This window comes from Eriocheir sinensis, chromosome 12 (genome assembly GCF_024679095.1).
Source record: "Eriocheir sinensis breed Jianghai 21 chromosome 12, ASM2467909v1, whole genome shotgun sequence".
Taxonomy (NCBI): Eukaryota; Metazoa; Arthropoda; class Malacostraca; order Decapoda; family Varunidae; genus Eriocheir; species Eriocheir sinensis.
In genome coordinates, this window is record NC_066520.1 from 13,697,129 (window position 1) to 13,714,708 (window position 17,580).

A 17,580-nucleotide genomic window follows, 5' to 3' on the forward strand; every position below is an offset into this window, starting at 1 on the left:
ACGAAAGCGTAGTCTCCTCTGGCGGCGGTCCAGCCAGCATTGCGAGATATACCTCCTTGCAGAAATAAGTTGCATATACATGTTGGGGGGGTCCAGGTTAGGAGGGGGTTCGAAGGGGGGCGAAACCCCCATTAGAGGTTAGGTTATGTAAAGTTCAGTTGGAGTAGCTTAAATATGCTCCCCCACCCAGAACCCCCGATTTCTCACGGGTCCCCAAACTTGAACCTCTCTGCGGGCTACGGTATTTTGCGACTGCAGCGGTGGGTCCATAAAAGGCATATAAAAGTCAATCGCTTAGTGATTTCCGGAGAAAAATACTGCCTCCATGATAAACAGTATCATATTTTGTTCAGAAATAAGCAGTCAGCATCTCGAAATTGGTAACTTTAATAAAACGAGTCGACCCCGCCCCCCTACACAGCTCCGGGCCGGCGGGCCAGTCCAGGGGCTCCCAACTCTCGAGGGTCTATTCCAGGGCACCACGCCCCGCCACAACCCCCTCCAGCACACCCCAAGGGTAGCGGCTGGGGGCACCCTGGCAGGCGGACCCTTCACCCCTGGGACGCCAGCCACAGGTGACAGGTGTGCAACCCCCCGAGGCCGCCCCGAGCACGCCCTTCACGTATCCCTTAGCGCCCGTGTTCCCGGGTCCAGTTTGAGTTATAAAATTGTGCCAGGCCGCTTACTTACCAGGAACTCCTCGTCCGAAGAGATAACGTCCACCACTTCGCGCGCCGCCATTGTTGTTTGGTTTGTATATCACTCACTGCAGGGGGCGTCATACACACTCATCGTATTGTCGTACTTTAGAATTTGACATAAAACTTTGGCCGTATTGACTAAACTGTGGTACTTTGGCCCCTATTGCCCTATGCATTTATTTATGAGACTTTTACTCGTAAAACTTTGACTCATTAAACTGTATACTTTTAGAAAAAAAAGTTGAAGTAGTGTAATATTTTTTTATCTCAAAATGTTCCCTCATCATATGGCTCTATACTCGGCATAATATTAATATAAATTAAGTTTGATTGGCTAATAAACAATAAAATATCTCGGTCCCACACGTTTTACAATAAATGCGATATCCGGACAACCCCGCTATCCCACCTCACCGACCTCCCCTAGACTTTGCCCGTATTGAGTATTGACATTAAAACTTTGACTTCTAACACTATGACTAATGAAACTTCGGCCGTATTGACCTATAAAACCTATATTTGCGGTACTGACATGCCATTACAATTAATTCATAGCTATTTTCAAACTTTTATCTCTACAATCTTTTCCTGTAATTTTCCGGGAGGTTTAAAAGTTATTGGAAGACATAAATAATAACAGCACATAATTTGCAAGCGATATATACAGGAGATATGGGTGCGTAAATGTAAACAATTTGATTTGTATATAACTTGTTTAATTGCTGTAAATAAGTTATTTTACATCGTATGGACGTTATCGCTTATCGTCCCAGGCAGTAAATTGTCGTATTTATACAATAATTATCGTCTATTAGTCACGCTGCTCCTACGGCTGCCTGAAGGGTCTTTTATTTTTTTTATTTTTGCAGAAATGGAAGCCGTTCAGAGGCAATAAAAAACAGTAAAAAACACTGTTCTAGCAAAAAAGCATCTTATTAAACCCAGAAATGAATGGTCGGTGTCCTTGAAGTAGACAGCTGATCAGAGGTCTGCCATCTGAAAATGTTACAAGGAAGACTCAATTTTCTCAAACTGTGTCAAAATCCATGTTTAATATGACGTGCCAATGATAACACACATATAACACAGTATCCTTCAGTATCATTCAAGCACTAGCACAGTCAGAAGAGTTCTATTCATACTGTCTACAGCCATGAGCCCTCAAAATTTAGAATAGGGTAAGAACGACGACTGCTTGAGGGAAAGGAGTGCAAGAAAACATCTTAACTTCCTATTCACGAAGAGGCATGAAGAAAGAGAAAGGAATAAATGGGTAGGCCTATAACATGACGATACAAGAAGCGAGCATGGTGGGTTAGGAAACAAACAAAGGGTGGATAGATTACGATAGAATGACGAATAAGAATGATTAATGGACATTGGCAGGTCACATCATGCGTAGAACTGATAACAGATCGACAGCCAAAATAACACAGGGAACCAAAATAATGTAAAGTCATGGCAGAGAAAGAACGAGAAGTAAGAGTGAGAAATGACAAATAAGAGTAAAAAATGGACTTCAGGAGATCATATCATGCGTAGAACTGATAACAGATGGCCAATCAAAATGAGACTGGCAGCGTGGGAATAATAAAAAGTCAGGGCAGAGAAAGAACGACAAGTAAGAGTAAGAAATGACAAATAAGAGTGAAAAATGGACTTCAGGAGATCATATCATGCGTAGAACTGATAACAGATGGCCAATCAAAGTGAGACTGGCAGCCTGGGAATAATAAAAAGTCAGGGCAGAGAAATATAATAGGTAGCGGAGGTGAATTTAGAATAGATAGGAGAGAGAGAGAAAAAAAAACAGAGAATAAAGACATAATAGAACTGATAAAAGCCAACCAAAGTGAGACTGGCAAGTATAGCAACCCAAAAATTAGAGCCGATAGAGAACCATGAAGGTGGCAAAGGTGAATTTAGAGAAGATTAGCGAGAGAAAAACAGAGAACAGGGTAGAGGGAAACACAACAGAGTACACAAACACCGAACAGAGAGACGGAGAGCATAGGCAAAGGCTTGTCCTGTAGGCTGACACATACAAATTTGCTTTAGTTAAGGTAAAATACGTTTTCCTTCAGAGCTGCCTGGTTGCTCCCATGATGCTCAGCGGTAGACAGTGTACTTTGATCCGGTGCGGGAGGAGGGTGTGTCTCCGTGGCTCTCTTACCCTGTGATTTCCCTCCCCTTGACCCCTTCCTGAGCCTGGATTTTTAACTGAGCACTGGATCATCACCGCCACGCCCGCCATGAACTGGGGGACGGAGCTCTGGGTGAGTACGGGGCCCAGGCTGCCAAGGGGGACTGTTTACGAATGACCCACAGTTTAAAGGAGGGAGGGAAGGGCCAGCCAGTCACCAGCCTCTTCCCTCCTCCTCCTCCTCCGTCTTCCCTTACTCTTCTCTCCTCCTCCTCCGTGTGCCCTTAGTCTTTCCTCCCTCATTAGTGCCACAGCCAACTGACGAATGGATCTTCTTTAATGTGGTCTGAGAAAGCTTGGTGCTGTTACCCTGAGGCCCTCCTGTCTGCCTGTCTGTCTGTCCCTGTGTGAAATAATGATAATGATAATAATAATGATGATTTGGTTATGATGAATGCAACTGCCCCTGTGGTTGTAGTCTACCCCATCCTTGTCGTGGCTACTGTAATAATAATAATGGTAATGATATATAATAGTGGTTGGTTAACTATGTATGATCCGTTGATTTACTCTTATAACTGACTGGAAATAGACAATATGGTGCGTATGTTACATTTTATCTTTTCATCTGCCGGGTATCTTAATTATTATCATTATCAATATTATGTCATGATTATTATGTTAGTCATGGGTGATTGGTTTTCATTCTTTTTCCTTCCTCTTAAAGTCTTGTATAATTCATTTTGGCTCCGGGCGTTTGCTAAAAAATAGATAATTAAAATTGTATCCTCGCTAACCAGTTTGTGTGTGTGTGTGTGTGTGTGTGTGTGTGTGTGTGTGTGAATAGTAGTAGTTGTAGTGTGTTGTATCATTGGGTGAGTAGTGTTAGTGCTGCGTCATTATGGTGGTGATGATAAGTAGTAATTATGTCAGTGGTGGGGGTGGTTGTGATGCTGGTGGTTATGGTTGTTTTGGTGGTGGTGGTGGTGATGGTGGGAGTGGTTGTTGTTAGTGGTGGTTGTGGTTGTTGTTAGTGGTGGTGGTGGTAGTGGTTGTTGTTAGTGGTGGTGGTGGTTGTGGTGGTAGTGGTTGTTGTTAGTGGTGGTGGTAGTGGTTGGGGGGAGGGGCGTGACCTTGAGGGTAGAAGGAGGAGACTGACGTACTCTACAAGTCTCTCAATGGGTGTGGACGTCTCCCTCTCTCTCTCTCTCTCTCTCTCTCTCTCTCTCTCTCTCTCTCTCTCTCTCTCTCTCATGTATAGCTAATGAACAGCTTTAGTATGACTCACTCACTCAATCTACTGACTTATTTATTCACTCCTGTCGTATGTTATTGAACGTGACTCAGCGTGGCTTTACTCAGGATAAAGTCCTTTCCTCTACACTATCGGTTCCTATCACACTTCATGGTATTTATTTTCTCATTCACGCATTCATTTCCACGGACATTCACTTTTTTTTTCACACTGATTCACATATTTTATTGCGCATGCTTAGTTGTCTTTGCATTGACTCACTCACTGACTCATGCACTAACTATGAACCGTAATAGGGAAGAATTTTATAGTAGACAATTATTTTTATTTGAAGGTCACTGGCTACACACACACACACACACACACACACACACACCTGTTTTCATAAGCATGGCAACGAGCTAATCTTACCTACACCCATGCCTACACCATTCCTCCCCTTTCCCCCTCTCCCCGTAGTCCTTTCCCCACTCCCCCTTCACTCCTTGCTTCTGTCTGTTCCCCTCCCTCCCTTATGTATACTGCCCTCCTCCCCCTCTTCCTCCACTTCACTTTTTCATCACCATCCCATCTCCTCTTACCCTTGCACCCATCACTCCATTAATTTCGTTCACCTTCATTCCATCCCCTTCCCCTTCTGCATCTCCATTCCATCCACTCTCCCTTCTTTTCCCTCCTCTATCCCTCTTCACTGATTTAAAGACAGCCATCATTAATGAGTATGCTAGATTCAATAACATGTAAATCATATGCTAGTAATACAGCAACACGTCTTTAATTATTGCCTTGTGTTGGCTTAATTAATGAACTCACCCACTTCTGTTAATCATCAAAAAGAAAATATTTTAGACATTTATAGAGGGTAGTATTTTGTTTGTTAAGCCATCGAGAGCTGCAACATCCAAAGCTTTCTCAAGACAAGTTTTAGTGTGTCATAAAAAAGTGGGGTGAATGTGGGGCAAGGTTACTGCTTCCATGTTTATTTTTTATTTATTTTTTATGCTTGTGTGAAGGGATGACAGTTTGCAGTGGCTGGATTGCTCAGGGAGGAGTCAATTGTGTGTGACCATTCAACCCTATCTGTCTGTCTGTCTGTCTTGTATATGTATCTATTTGTATGTCTGTCTTTGTCTTGTCTGTATCTTCGTCTGTATTGTCTTCCTGATTGTTTTCTGATGGCGGTCTTTGTCTTTCTCTACATTTGTCTTTCTGTCCATATGTTTGTCTGTTTCTGCCTGTCTAGTCATGTTTGCCTGTCTGTGTTTGTCTGTCTTGTCCACCCACTGTCTCTCTGTCTGCTAGTTTGTCCGACGTCTGTGTACCTGGCTGTGGTATCTCTTATTCTCTGACCTCATAATAATCTATCGAACTAGCTGTCTATATATAGTTTTCCTTTTCTCGTGATACTCGGTGTATTTATGTTCCTTCCTTTCTTTATTCTTTTTCAGAGTTATCCCATTTCCCTCTCATTAGTTTTCTTCTCTTCCCATTTTCTTTTCGTCCGTGCTGTTTTGTTTAATTAATTAGCTACCCACCTATTCACCTCCCCCCCTCCTCCCCTCTCCTCTCTGGTTCTTGTTCTGCTTCATTGTCAGGAAGTTGGTCTCTCTCTCTCTCTCTCTCTCTCTCTCTCTCTCTCTCTCTCTCTCTCTCTCTCTCTCTCTCTCTCCATGGTTGAGTGGGGAAAGCTTTTTTTTTTTGTGTGTATTGAGCCTATACGTGGGTGGGCGTGGCAGGGCGTGTGTGTGTGTGTGTGTGTGTGTGTGTGTGTGTGTGTGTGTGTACTGCCAAACCGTGGGTGGGCGTGGCGTGACATGGCTATAGTGTGTGTGTGTGTGTGTGTGTGGCCTGCTGTGCTGTCGCCGCTGCTGAGTCGGTCTGTCACACGCGCGCCCAGTGACCGTGGGAGTCAGCACTAGTTCCCACACTCACCCCCCCCCTTCCCCTCCCCTTCCTCCCCACTCCCCTCCCACTTCCCCCTCCTCAGATTCTTTGCTCCACGTCCACCTTCCTCTTCCTTCTTTCCCTTCACTTCTTCTCCTCCTTCTCTTTCTTTCCCTCACCCCTTCCTCTAAGTCTTCCTCAAACTCTCCCCATTCCCCTTCCCTCCCCATATCCAGGATTGCCCCTCTTTTCCTCCCCTACTCTTCCTCCACCATTTCTTCCCCTCATTTCTCCTTCCCCCTCCTTTCCTCCGTTTAACTATTCTCCCACCTTTCCTTCCTCTCACCCTCCTCTACCTACATATACCCTCTCCCTTCCTTCCTCTCATCTTCCTTTCCCTTCCTCTCCCTTCACCAACCTTTACTCTCTCTCCCACCTACACAGTTCCTCACCTTCACCTCCTTCCACCAACCATCTGTTCCTCCCTTCACCTATACCTGTGCCTCCTCCCTCCTGTCATCCCTCATCTTCATCTCCTCCTCCTCCTCCTCCTCCTCTTTGGCACGCGAAACATTTAGTGGGTGAAGCAACACTACAGTAATTTGATCCCTGTTCCCGCATTCTCTAAATTTTTCATCTTCCTTCTCCTCCTCCTCCCCCTTCTCTCACCTACCAACATTTCCTTCGCTTCGTCCATACTCATTTTGCTTCATCATTTTCATCTGTCTCCTTTCTCCTCACCTCTTCCTCCTCCCCTTTCTCTTCCTTCTCCCTCTCACCTCTTTGTTTTTAGTTCTCTCATTGCTCTCTCATCACCCTCCTCTTGTGTCTCCTCTTCTTCCTCCTCCTCTTCTTCCCCTCCCTCCCCCTTCACTTCCTCCATTGTGACCCCCTGGTGTGCTTTGCTTGTGCCTTGTGTGCGTGTGTGTGTGTGTGTGTGTGTGTTCAACGGCCACGCTCCCTTACTAAGAGATGTCACTTCTTACCAACGCAAAAAAAAAAAAAAAAAAAAGATAACCTGAAGATTATTTTTCCTTCACTTCCATTATATAATTTTTTTCTTGGCCTATTGACACCTTAATATTACTCCACTTACTAGTTACATTTAAGTTTACTGTGTTGGACGTAACCGCTGTAGAAGGGATTTATAAGAAGCTTGAAGGGAACTGGGTCTTGCATATGATACTGTTGGAGCTAATGTGAAGGGAATCATTGGCCTGGGAAGGGAAAGCCTGCAATTTAGGTGACATTGGGCTCTTTTTCCCCTTATTCTACTTCCGTTACTGTTAGGAAAAATACATGGCATAGTACTGTAAGAAGGGAGAGCTTGTAATAAAGGCATCAGAGTTTTTTTTTTTTTCTATTATCTCTTTGCCCTTGAGCTGCTTCCTTCACGGCTAAGAAAAATACATGGCATAGTACTGTAGACTGCGTGACCTTCCTCCTCCTCCTCCTCCTCCTAAGTGTGTGGAACCTTAGAGTGTTACAGATGAGCTGGCTGTTTGTTTTCTTGTTTTCTCAGTCTTAACAGCCAGCCACATCCTGTCTGCCTGTCTGTCTGTCTGTTTGTTTAAACCTCGGAAAAGAGTACTTAGCCATGGGAGTTGTTGTTGTTGTTGTTGTTTTGAAAAATATCCGTGTTTATCTTTGTATGATTGTATTGTTCTACGTGTGTGTGTGTGTGTGTGTGTGTGTGTGTGTGTGTGTGTGTGTGTGTGTCGATATCTCCTAGGCACCACTCGGAAAGGCCCAAAACACCACCACCATCATCACCTCCACCACCACCACCACCTCCACCACCACCACCACCACCAGCATTATAAAACTCGTCACCTCGCTCCCTTCATCCTGCCACTCACTCACCTTTTTACTGCATCTTAATTACCTGAGTTAACGAGTACTGCTTACCTGTTATTAATGCTGTGAAAAGGGGGAGGATGGGGTGGGGTGGGAAGGTGATGATGGGTGTATAACCGTGTATTAAAGGTGGAATCACATCTCTCTATATCTTTATTTATCGTCTCTCAAATCAGTGTTTTTTTGCTATTTTATTTACTGTCTTTCAGTTCAACGCTTTTTACCATCTTCTTTATCTCTTTATTTACTGTCTCTTAATTCAACGCTTTTTACCATCTTCTTTTTGTCTATTTACTGTTTTTCTCTCAATTTAACCTTTTTTTCCATTTTCTCTTCATCTGTTTATTTACGTTCTCAATCCATTGCTTTTTACCTTCCTTACATCCTTTCCCCCCTTCTTCAGATATCCTCTTCTTTCTCGTCTTCCTCTTCCTCTTCTCTCTCAGTCCTCTCGTCTCCCTCTATCTCCCACTCCCTCTCTCTCCCTCTCACATCTTTCTCATTCTGATCACTATCCACCTACTCAGCTTATCACTCTCCCTCCCTCCCTCTCCCTTCCCTTTTCATCTCTCCCATCCAAGTTCTGAAGAGTAGAAGGAGGAGGAGGAGGAGAAGGAGGATGTAGATGGCGGGAGAACACCTTATGAGGGAAAATGGGCGTCTGATTGGATAATGTCGAGGGGCGCGTGACATGAGGCAGGCAGACAGGGAGAAGAAAGCAGACGAGAGGGAGGGAGGGAGAGAGGCAGGAAGGGAAGGAAGGAGGGAGGGAGATACGAGTGAAGGCTGGCAGACGGGGCGAAGGACTGAGAAAGCATAGAGAGGGAGAGAGGGAGGGAAGCAGCCAGGGAGAGAAGGAAGGAAGAAGGGAGGTAGGTAAGGTTGAAGGCAGACAATCAGGCAGACAAACAGTTAGGTAGTGTGAAAAACGTTACAGAAAAAAGGGAGTGATTAAGGGTTGGGGTTAATTAAGGTATAGACAGAAAGACAGGTGGGTAATTAGCTTGTTGGGTAGTTAGACAGGCAAGGGGGAGGGAGGGAGAGGGGTAAGGTAGGTTGTTTGACAGTTGAGTTGCTGGAGTCGGCAAGTCAGTCAGTCAGGTAGTCAGTCAGTCAGTGTGTGTGTGTGTGTGTGTGTGTGTGTCCCTTTCATAATTGCCTAAGTTACCCTTATCCATAACCCTAATCTCTTGTACCCAAACGGCTCCGATGCTACTACTACTACTACTACTACTACTACTACTACCACCACTATACCACTACTACTATATCTACTACTACTACTTTACACATACCTACCTTATCTTTATCCTCTTCACCTCTTCTCTCTCTCCTATTATCAGCTGTCACGTGACCAACCCCCCCCCCCACCTCCTCTCCTCACAACCTCCAACCCACTTATCAATGCCCTTCGCGTACTAAGCTCTCCTCCACCGTGATCAGCTCGCCTCACCCACTCGGCAACAGGGCAGAATAAAGGCGGATTCGCTCTTATACGTGACGGAGAAGAGTGAAGACGCGGTACTGTGAGGATTTGGTTGTTATTGCTTCGATCAGCCTCGTCTTTTGCCCCCACCAGGATGTCATGTCTTGGAAAATTGTGTTGCCAGTCTGTCTGCGTGTCTGTCTTTGTGTATAGTAACTTGATCGGTCGGGTGGTCAGTTGGTCGTTTCTGATTCTACTGTTACTTACATGTGTTTGAGGGGTTGTAAAAAAGGAGGTTCATAGAGTAGCTACAGAAAATGAATGTTAGAACCTATAGCAATGTGTACAGGTTCAAATACGTTCAGGTTTAAGAATGAAAGACAAAAACTGGCTTACAAATAGGGCAGAGGATGAGTGGAGGAGTTTGTCGTTGGTGTGTAGTTAGTGCCAGTGCGAATAAGTTAAAAAAAAAGGATGTTAGAAACTTCAGCAATTTGTACAGTTTCAAATAGGTTCATGTTTAAGAAGGAGACAATCAAAATCTGGTTTAGCAATAGGTTAGTAGATGAATGGAGTAGATTTAAACAAGCAAGTGGGTGTCGTTAGTGTCAGAGCGAATGAGAGTTTTAAATGGAAGCTAAAACTATAATGTTAAAACCCTTAGCAATACGTGATGAACGGCAAAAAATGGTTTAGAAATAGGATCGTAGATGAATAGGGTAGATTTCAACAAGCAAGTGTGTGTGATTAGTGCCAATACGAAAAAGAGAAACGAAATGGAAGTTAGAAAGGTGTCAGAATCCCCAGTAATACCTTCATGCTTAAAAATGAGTAAAAAAAGAATTGCAAATAAGGTAGAGGATGAATGGAGCAGATTAAGCAAATGTGAGGTTAATATCAATACGAATAAAAGCTGCAATTGTTAATTTAAAAAGGGTGTTAGAACCTTCAGTTATACGCACATGGGTTTTCATATACGCACACAGGCATTCATATACGCACACAGGCTTTCATATACACACACAGACACACACAGGGCCTTCAAGATGTCTGGAAGGGTACACGCACATGGATACGCACATAGGAACTGGTATACGCACATGGGTTTTCATATACGCACACAGGCATTCATATACGCACACAGGCTTTCATATACACACAGACACACACAGGGCCTTCAATATATCTGGAAGGGTACACGCACATGGATACGCACATAGGGACTGGTATACGCACATGGATTTTCATATACGCACACAGGTTTTGATATACGCACATGGATTTATTTAATACGTTCAGGTTTAGCCTAATAATGAGACTAGCAAAAAAACTGGTTTACAAATAGGTTACTAGATGAATGCAGTAGATTAAAACAAGCAGATGTGTAGTTAGTGCCAGTACCAATGAAAGTTTTAATTGGAAGTTAGATAAATTTACAGATAAAACGAGAAGACAGGAGGGAGGTAACTGGTTCTCATTTGTAAGTCGACTGGGTTGTTTTAATGTTCTTACTGCCGTGTGTTTCCTTGCGCCAGTTAGTCAGTCTTTATGTCGGTCTGTCACTGCAAGATCAGGCAATAGATACAAGCAGTCTTTTTTATGTTTTTTTTTACAACAAAGGAGACAGCTCAAGGGCACAAAAAAAAGGAAACAATAATATAAAAGCCCGCTACTTGCTGCTCCTAAATTTATAGCTACGAGGTTAGTTAGTTAATCAGTCAGTCACTTAGTCAGTCAGTTAATTACTCAGTTCGTCAAAGATCAGTCAGTCAAGTACACAGTCAATCATTCAGTCAGTTGGTAAAATGAGTCAACCAGTCAGTCAATAAGGTACTCAGTCAAAGATAAGATTCAGGCAATTAGTCAAAGATTGGTCAGTCAGTCACTCAGTCAAACATTCGGCTAGCCAGTCAGTCAGTCAATTACTCAATCAGTCAATCAGTAAGTCAGTCGAAGATCACACAATAGTCACACGTAATATCACCTTACTGAGCGTCCCCTGCTGGTCTCGTATATGTCTCTTGAAGCTTGTGTGGAGCCTGTGAGTGTGTGCTTGTGTGTCGCGTTTACTTGTACGAAGCCTGCGTCTTAATAAACCTTTTCTGGGAAGGGAGTTCACTGACAGAGAGAGAGAGAGAGAGAGAGAGAGAGAGAGAGAGAGAGAGAGAGAGAGAGAGAGAGAGAGAGAATAATAAAAAGAACGAAAGGAAATAAAGTAAGACAGAAACCATGAATGAAAGATAGCTAGGAAGAGGAAGATATATAGAAGGAAAGGAGAGAGAGAGAGAGAGAGAGAGAGAGAGAGAGTGTCTGACCCGTGGGAGATACATTATAGCACGGTACACTAACCATAGGACTTCAGGGTAGTTTTAGTAGTAGTAGTAGTAGTAGTAGTAGGGGCAGTCAGACAAGTACTATTTTTTTTAAGGGGTGAAACTGAAGATAAGAGAAGCTTATAATAGGTCACACCACCACCACTACCACCACCATCACCACCACCACCACCACTACCACCACCATCACCATTACCACTAATAACACAGGGTCAAAACACACCAGACAGCCACAATAACACAGGGGGAGACGCAAGACACGGGGGCTGCATTATTAGGGTGTGAAGGGGTAAGGGGGCGAGAGAGTTAAGGTACCCAGGTAGAGGTTATCAGTGCCCAGGCAGGTTATAAGGTGCCAGGTAGGTTGGGGTCCACTTTTTAACCTCGACCCCTTCCTCTGAACCTTTCCCCGCAGCAACCCTTGGAAATTGGGGTCAGGTATGTTGAGTGGGTGGTTGAGTGGTTGGTAAGCTGGTTGGTTGCCGTGTCTGCCTGCTTACCTGGCCATTCACACACACACACACACACACACACACACACACACACACACACACACACACACACACACACACACACACAGGTTCCATAGGCTCCCTTTCTTAATCCATTTTATTTTGGTTGGTAAGGTTTCCTCTTGTCTGTTCTATACTCTCTCTCTCTCTCTCTCTCTCTCTCTCTCTCTCTCTCTCTCTCATATTAAAAATCCCTAAAATCTGTCCCGAAGAATGTAGACGGATCAGTGAACAACCTCAAGGGTCAGTGTGACGGAGATGAGCACCGAGGCCACGCGCAGCGATATCTATGCCAGACTGACGTATAGATGTAAAAGAGACAATATTTGCATACCGGTGAAAGTTCTTGAGCGGCGGAAATTAATGAGTTTGTAAAAGTTATGATGTTGGTGCAGGGAATTTTTTGTCCAGCCGGTGTTTGCTTTAGTAATATTATCACAGCCCACTAAGCCTAGGGGAACGCTATACATATATTAAACACCCAGCAACATTTTTAGCTGCCTGAGCATAACCCGTTTTTTTGTTTTTTTTTGTTTCGACATGCTCATATTATGTTCGCTGTTTTATTTTAAGTTCAGGCGCTGTTTTGTTTTAAGCTCACGTGCTGTGTAAGTTTGGTTGAGTTGGGTAAGGCAGTGTTTTATTAAGGGTGGTTAGGTCAGGTGTTTTGGGGTTAAGGTAGACTAGGGCAGGCTGAGTTAAGTGAGGTTGAGTTAGGTTGAGTTTGGGAAGGTTAGGGTTGGGTACTCTTTATGTCGAGCTGGGTTACGTGAGGTTTAGTTAGGGTGTGGGTTGTTTTTAGGAAAGTTAGGGTGACATTCGTATTGTTGAGATTAGGGTAGGTCAGACTGGGTAATATGAGGTTAGGTTATAAGGTAAGTTAGGTTGGGGCAAGGTAGAGTATACATAAATAGTTGATGCAGGTAGGTCAGGTTGGGTTAGGTAAGGTTGAGTCAGGCTATAGGTTAGGTTAGGTTAGGGTAAAATAGAGTATGCATGAATAGTTAAGGTAGGTTAGGTTGGGTTAGGTAAGGTCAGGTTATAGGTTAGGGAAAGGTAGAGTATGCATGAATAGTTAAGGTAGGTAAGGTTGGTTGAGTCAGGTTGTAGGTTAGGGTAGGTTAGGTTAGGGTAAGGTAGAGTATGCATGAATAGTTAAGGTAGGTTAGGTTGGGTTAGGTAAGGTTGAGTCTGATTAAAGGTTAGGTTAGGGTAAGGTCGAGTATGCATGAATAGTTAAGGTAGGTTAGGTTGGGTTAGGTAAGGTTGAGTTGGGTTAAAGGTTAGGTTAGGTTAGGGTAAGATAGAGTATCCATGAATAGTTAAGGTAGGTTAGGTTGTATTAGGTAAGGTTGAGTCAGGTCATAGGTAAGGTCAGGGTAAGGTATAGTATGCATGAATAGTTAAGGCAGGTTAGGTTGGGTTAGGTAAGGTTGAGTCAGGTCATAGGTAAGGTCAGGGTAAGGTAAACGTTTAGATTATTAGGTCAGCACACGTTTACATGATTGGGTTTGGCCTAGACAGCAAAAGAATAAGTTGAGAAAATACTCGATTCAAGTGTTTGAGTGGATACTGGATACCCTTCCCTAACCTGTCTTCCTACCATTCCGTACCCGTGCCTCCCGCCCTCAACATTCCTCCCCTTCAGCTTCCTCTATCCCTCAATCACTCCCTCTTTCTTCTTTCCTCCCTCCCTCCCATTTTTTTTTTCTCATCTCTAGATCTTTCTCCCCTCCAACTTTACTTTTTCTCCGTTTTTCCCCGTATTCCTATAATGATAATGATAAGAATACGTATACGAATATGAGTAGATAGTAGTTTTAATTCACGTGCTATATTGTTCTATCTATCATCTCTTACCATTGATCTGTTACTATTATATTACTCTAGTTATCATCTATTACCATTTTCATTACTAGTCTATTACCATTTCCGTTGCCTACTATTCTTAAACCGTACTCCGTTGGTTGAATCAGGCCTCGTTGCATTGGGAAAGGTCAGTCACAGTGGGCTGATTAGGTATTGTTAGGAGCGGTCAGCTGATGGCAGGTAAGGAAGTTGGGAACGTTTGGGTTGACGTCGTAGTGTTGATGCAAGCTGTGTGCCCTGTGTGTTGTCTTTGTTTGAGTATGTGTGTTTGGCGAAGAGGACGAAGCCTTAGAACTGACTGACCTTGCCTGACCCCGATGTGTTAATATTCCGCAGTGTGTGTATGTGTGTGTGTGTGTGTGTGTGTGTGTGTGTGTGTGTGTGTGTGTGTGTGTGTGTTGCGTCAGTTATTTTTTCTCACCTCTTTGAGACCCAATTGTTGTATTTATACGCAACACAGTATTACCAACACACACACACACACACACACACACACACACACACACACACACAAGCACTACCACTTGGAATGTCACCTTTGCTACCACTCTTTTGTTCTAATTCTTTTTTTGTGCAATGCAATTCACTATTCAAAAGAAGGCACCAATACCCTCTCTCCCCTTCCCCTCCCCACAACACCCTCCTCTCTTCCCTTCCCCCCATACAACCCTCCCTTCCCTCCCATTCCCATCCTCCACTCCCCCTTCATCACATCTCATTGCACTCTGTCACTCCTCTCCCTTCCTCCTCCTCATTCTTTTCCCTTCCTCTCCTTTCCCATCCTTTTATTTTCCTTTTTTATTTTTTTCCCTGCCTCTCCTGACGCAGCCCAACCATCCCCTCCATCATCACCATCCCAGTTCCCAGCATTTGCCTCCTCCTCCTCCTCCTCCTTTCCTGCAGCCGTTCCCTCGTTTGTTCTATTGTCATTTCTTCAGCATGAGAGAGAGAGAGAGAGAGAGAGAGAGAGAGAGAGAGAGAGAGAGCTGTGTGAATGAGCGAACAGCATGAGGCAAATGTGTGTGTGTGTGTGTGTGTGTGTGCCCGAACATGTAAACACTCGCGTCGGTACGTTCACCCCTGTTCTAGGATATAAGCCCTGGCAACACTGCGCAGCGAAACGGACACAGTCAACAGACGTAGGCTAAGAATAGTAGGTCATGTTAATAGTAAGAGACGCGTAATAAGAACAGTAATAGATGATAATTATCGTAACAAATAGTAATATATCAATAAAGAGTAATAGTTAATGATAAGAGATGATGGACAGGACAATGTAGATAGTAATAAATCAAATGTAGTATAATGATAATGATAAAATTTGGTGTCTTAAAGAATATAAATAGCAATTGATCAAATATAGATAATGATAAAGAGGATAATAATTAATAGTATGAATAAGAATAAATCAAGTTACATAGAATTTGTAATAGTAACCCCTTTAGGCCTAATAGACCCTGATATACGTACTTTCATTCACTCTTGCAGACTCCTACGTTCTTATGTTCATACATACATACAGAATACATACATACACTTAATTATATGCATACGTACACATCCATATTACATAGACAGATACACAGACAGAGACAGACAGGCATACACACACATTGGACCGGAAGTTAAAGAGAGGCCAGTTAGTGGTTTTCAATAGGCCTAGCGGAGAGGGTCGGATATTCCGCCGCCCTTGCTCTCTCTCTCTCTCTCTATTGGCCTGAATTGAATGATGGGGTTCGCCTGTTATTGCCGAATTCACTTTAATTGACATCTCTCTTCTGCTTGTACTTGCTCGCGTTCTTGTTCTTGTTGCTTTTGTCCTTGTTCTCTTTTTTCTAGTTTTTTTTTGTCCTTGTTCTCGTTTTTTCTTATTTTTTTGTCCTTGTTCTCATTTTTCTTGTTTTTTTTTCCTTGTTTTCGTTTTCTTGTTTTTTTGTCTTTGTTTTCGTTTTCTTGTTTTTTGTCCTTGTTCTCGTTTTTTCTTATTTTTTTGTCCTTTTCTTTTTTTTCTTGTTTTTTTGTCCTTGTTCTCATTTTTCTTATTTTTTTGTCCTTGTTCTCGTTTTTCTTGTTTTTTTCCTTGCTTTTGTTCTTTTTAATCTTCAACTTTATTTGACTCTTATTTTTATTTTTACTTTTTTTTTTACTTAACTTTTATTATTACCTACTACTTTTTATCATTTTTTTTCACATCCTTCTAATTTCCTTTTCGTTTTTCAGTTTTCCTCCCTGTCGCTGTATTGGTATTGTTCTTCATTATTATGTTTATTGTCATTATTCCTTTTGTTGATGTTATATGTTACGACTTAATATGTAAACGAAATGCAATAATGCAATGCTCGAACTACAACAACAACAACAGCTACTGCTACTACTACTACTACTACTACTACTACCACTACCACTACCACTACCACTACTACTACTATTACCACAACCACTACTACTACCACTACTACTACTACTACTACTACTGGTGGTGATATCGCTCGTGTCCTATTGAAAAGGATCCGGTTATTGGGGTATTGTGCAGCGCCAGGCAGAGAGAGAGAGAGAGAGAGAGAGAGAGAGAGAGAGAGAGAGAGAGAGAGAGAGAGAGAGAGGGGGGGGGGGGGATGAAGTGCAATGTATGCTTAGTTTTTGCTACCGTCTGTGTGTGTGTGTGTGTGTGTGTGTGTGTATGAAACCATGTGTAGCTTGTTTAGAACGCTTGAATGACATTTAACTTTCCTCCTCCTCCTCCTCCTCATCTCCTCCTCCTCCTCCTCCTCTACCTCCTCCTCCTCCTCCTCCTCCTCGTGTACTGTTACTCCCCTAGAGGCTTTCCAATGGAGAGGGAGAAGTGAGTGGCGGTGCTGGTGGTGATGATGGTGATGGTGAGGCGTCTCGTTGCTTACCTCTCTCTCTCTCTCTCTCTCTCTCTCTCTCTTGCTTGCTTTCATTCTCGTGTTCTTGCGGAAATGTTATCTTCTCTCTCGTCCCTCACTTTGGATGTTTCTTTTTATAAATCCTCCTCCTCCCCCTCCTACTCCTCCTCCTCCTTCACCCTGCTCCTCCTCCTTTCCACCTCCTTCGCTGCCTTCTCTCCACCTCCTTCGCGTCCTCCTCCTCCTCGTCGTCTTAATATGATGTTGCTACGTTACCTCCGTTAATGGTACCGTTGCGTCTGGTTGTCTGAGAAGAGTTACCTAACCACAACAGTAACAAACAACAGCAACAACAACAGCTGGAGTAGGGACAATATTAGCAGTATCAACATTATTTACAAAGGCTTCGTTGATAACACCACCAACAATAAAGAAAAAGGTCGACGGGAAAAGTAACAATAGGATAATTAGTTTGGTACTACTACTACTACTACTACTACTACTACTACTACTACTACTACTACTACTACTACTACTACTACTACTACTACTACTACTACTACTACTACTACAACTACTATTTTTTTCTACTACATAAAAGATACCTCCACCCATGTTTATTTTCCCGACACATACTACTACTACTATTACTACTACTACTACTACTACTACTACTACTGCTGCTGCTGTCACTTTTGTATGCGTCAAGTGTTATGTAAAAACTGCCTCAGCT

General features: G+C 43.2%; 2 protein-coding genes across 2 annotated transcripts in view; one reads left to right on the forward strand and one right to left on the reverse strand.

Moving 5' to 3' along the window:
• LOC126997443 (death domain-associated protein 6-like) overlaps window positions 1-782 on the reverse strand; it is a 28,248-nt gene extending 27,466 nt beyond the window's left edge. The window contains exon 1 of the mRNA XM_050858534.1: window positions 691-782. Coding sequence (XP_050714491.1) covers window positions 691-741 — 51 coding nt within the window. The 5' untranslated portion in view covers window positions 742-782. The remainder of the gene's footprint in view (window positions 1-690) is intronic.
• Window positions 783-2,809: 2,027 nt separating this feature from the next.
• LOC126997444 (formin-binding protein 1 homolog) overlaps window positions 2,810-17,580 on the forward strand; it is a 162,407-nt gene continuing 147,636 nt past the window's right edge. The window contains exon 1 of the mRNA XM_050858538.1: window positions 2,810-2,977. Coding sequence (XP_050714495.1) covers window positions 2,954-2,977 — 24 coding nt within the window. The 5' untranslated portion in view covers window positions 2,810-2,953. The remainder of the gene's footprint in view (window positions 2,978-17,580) is intronic.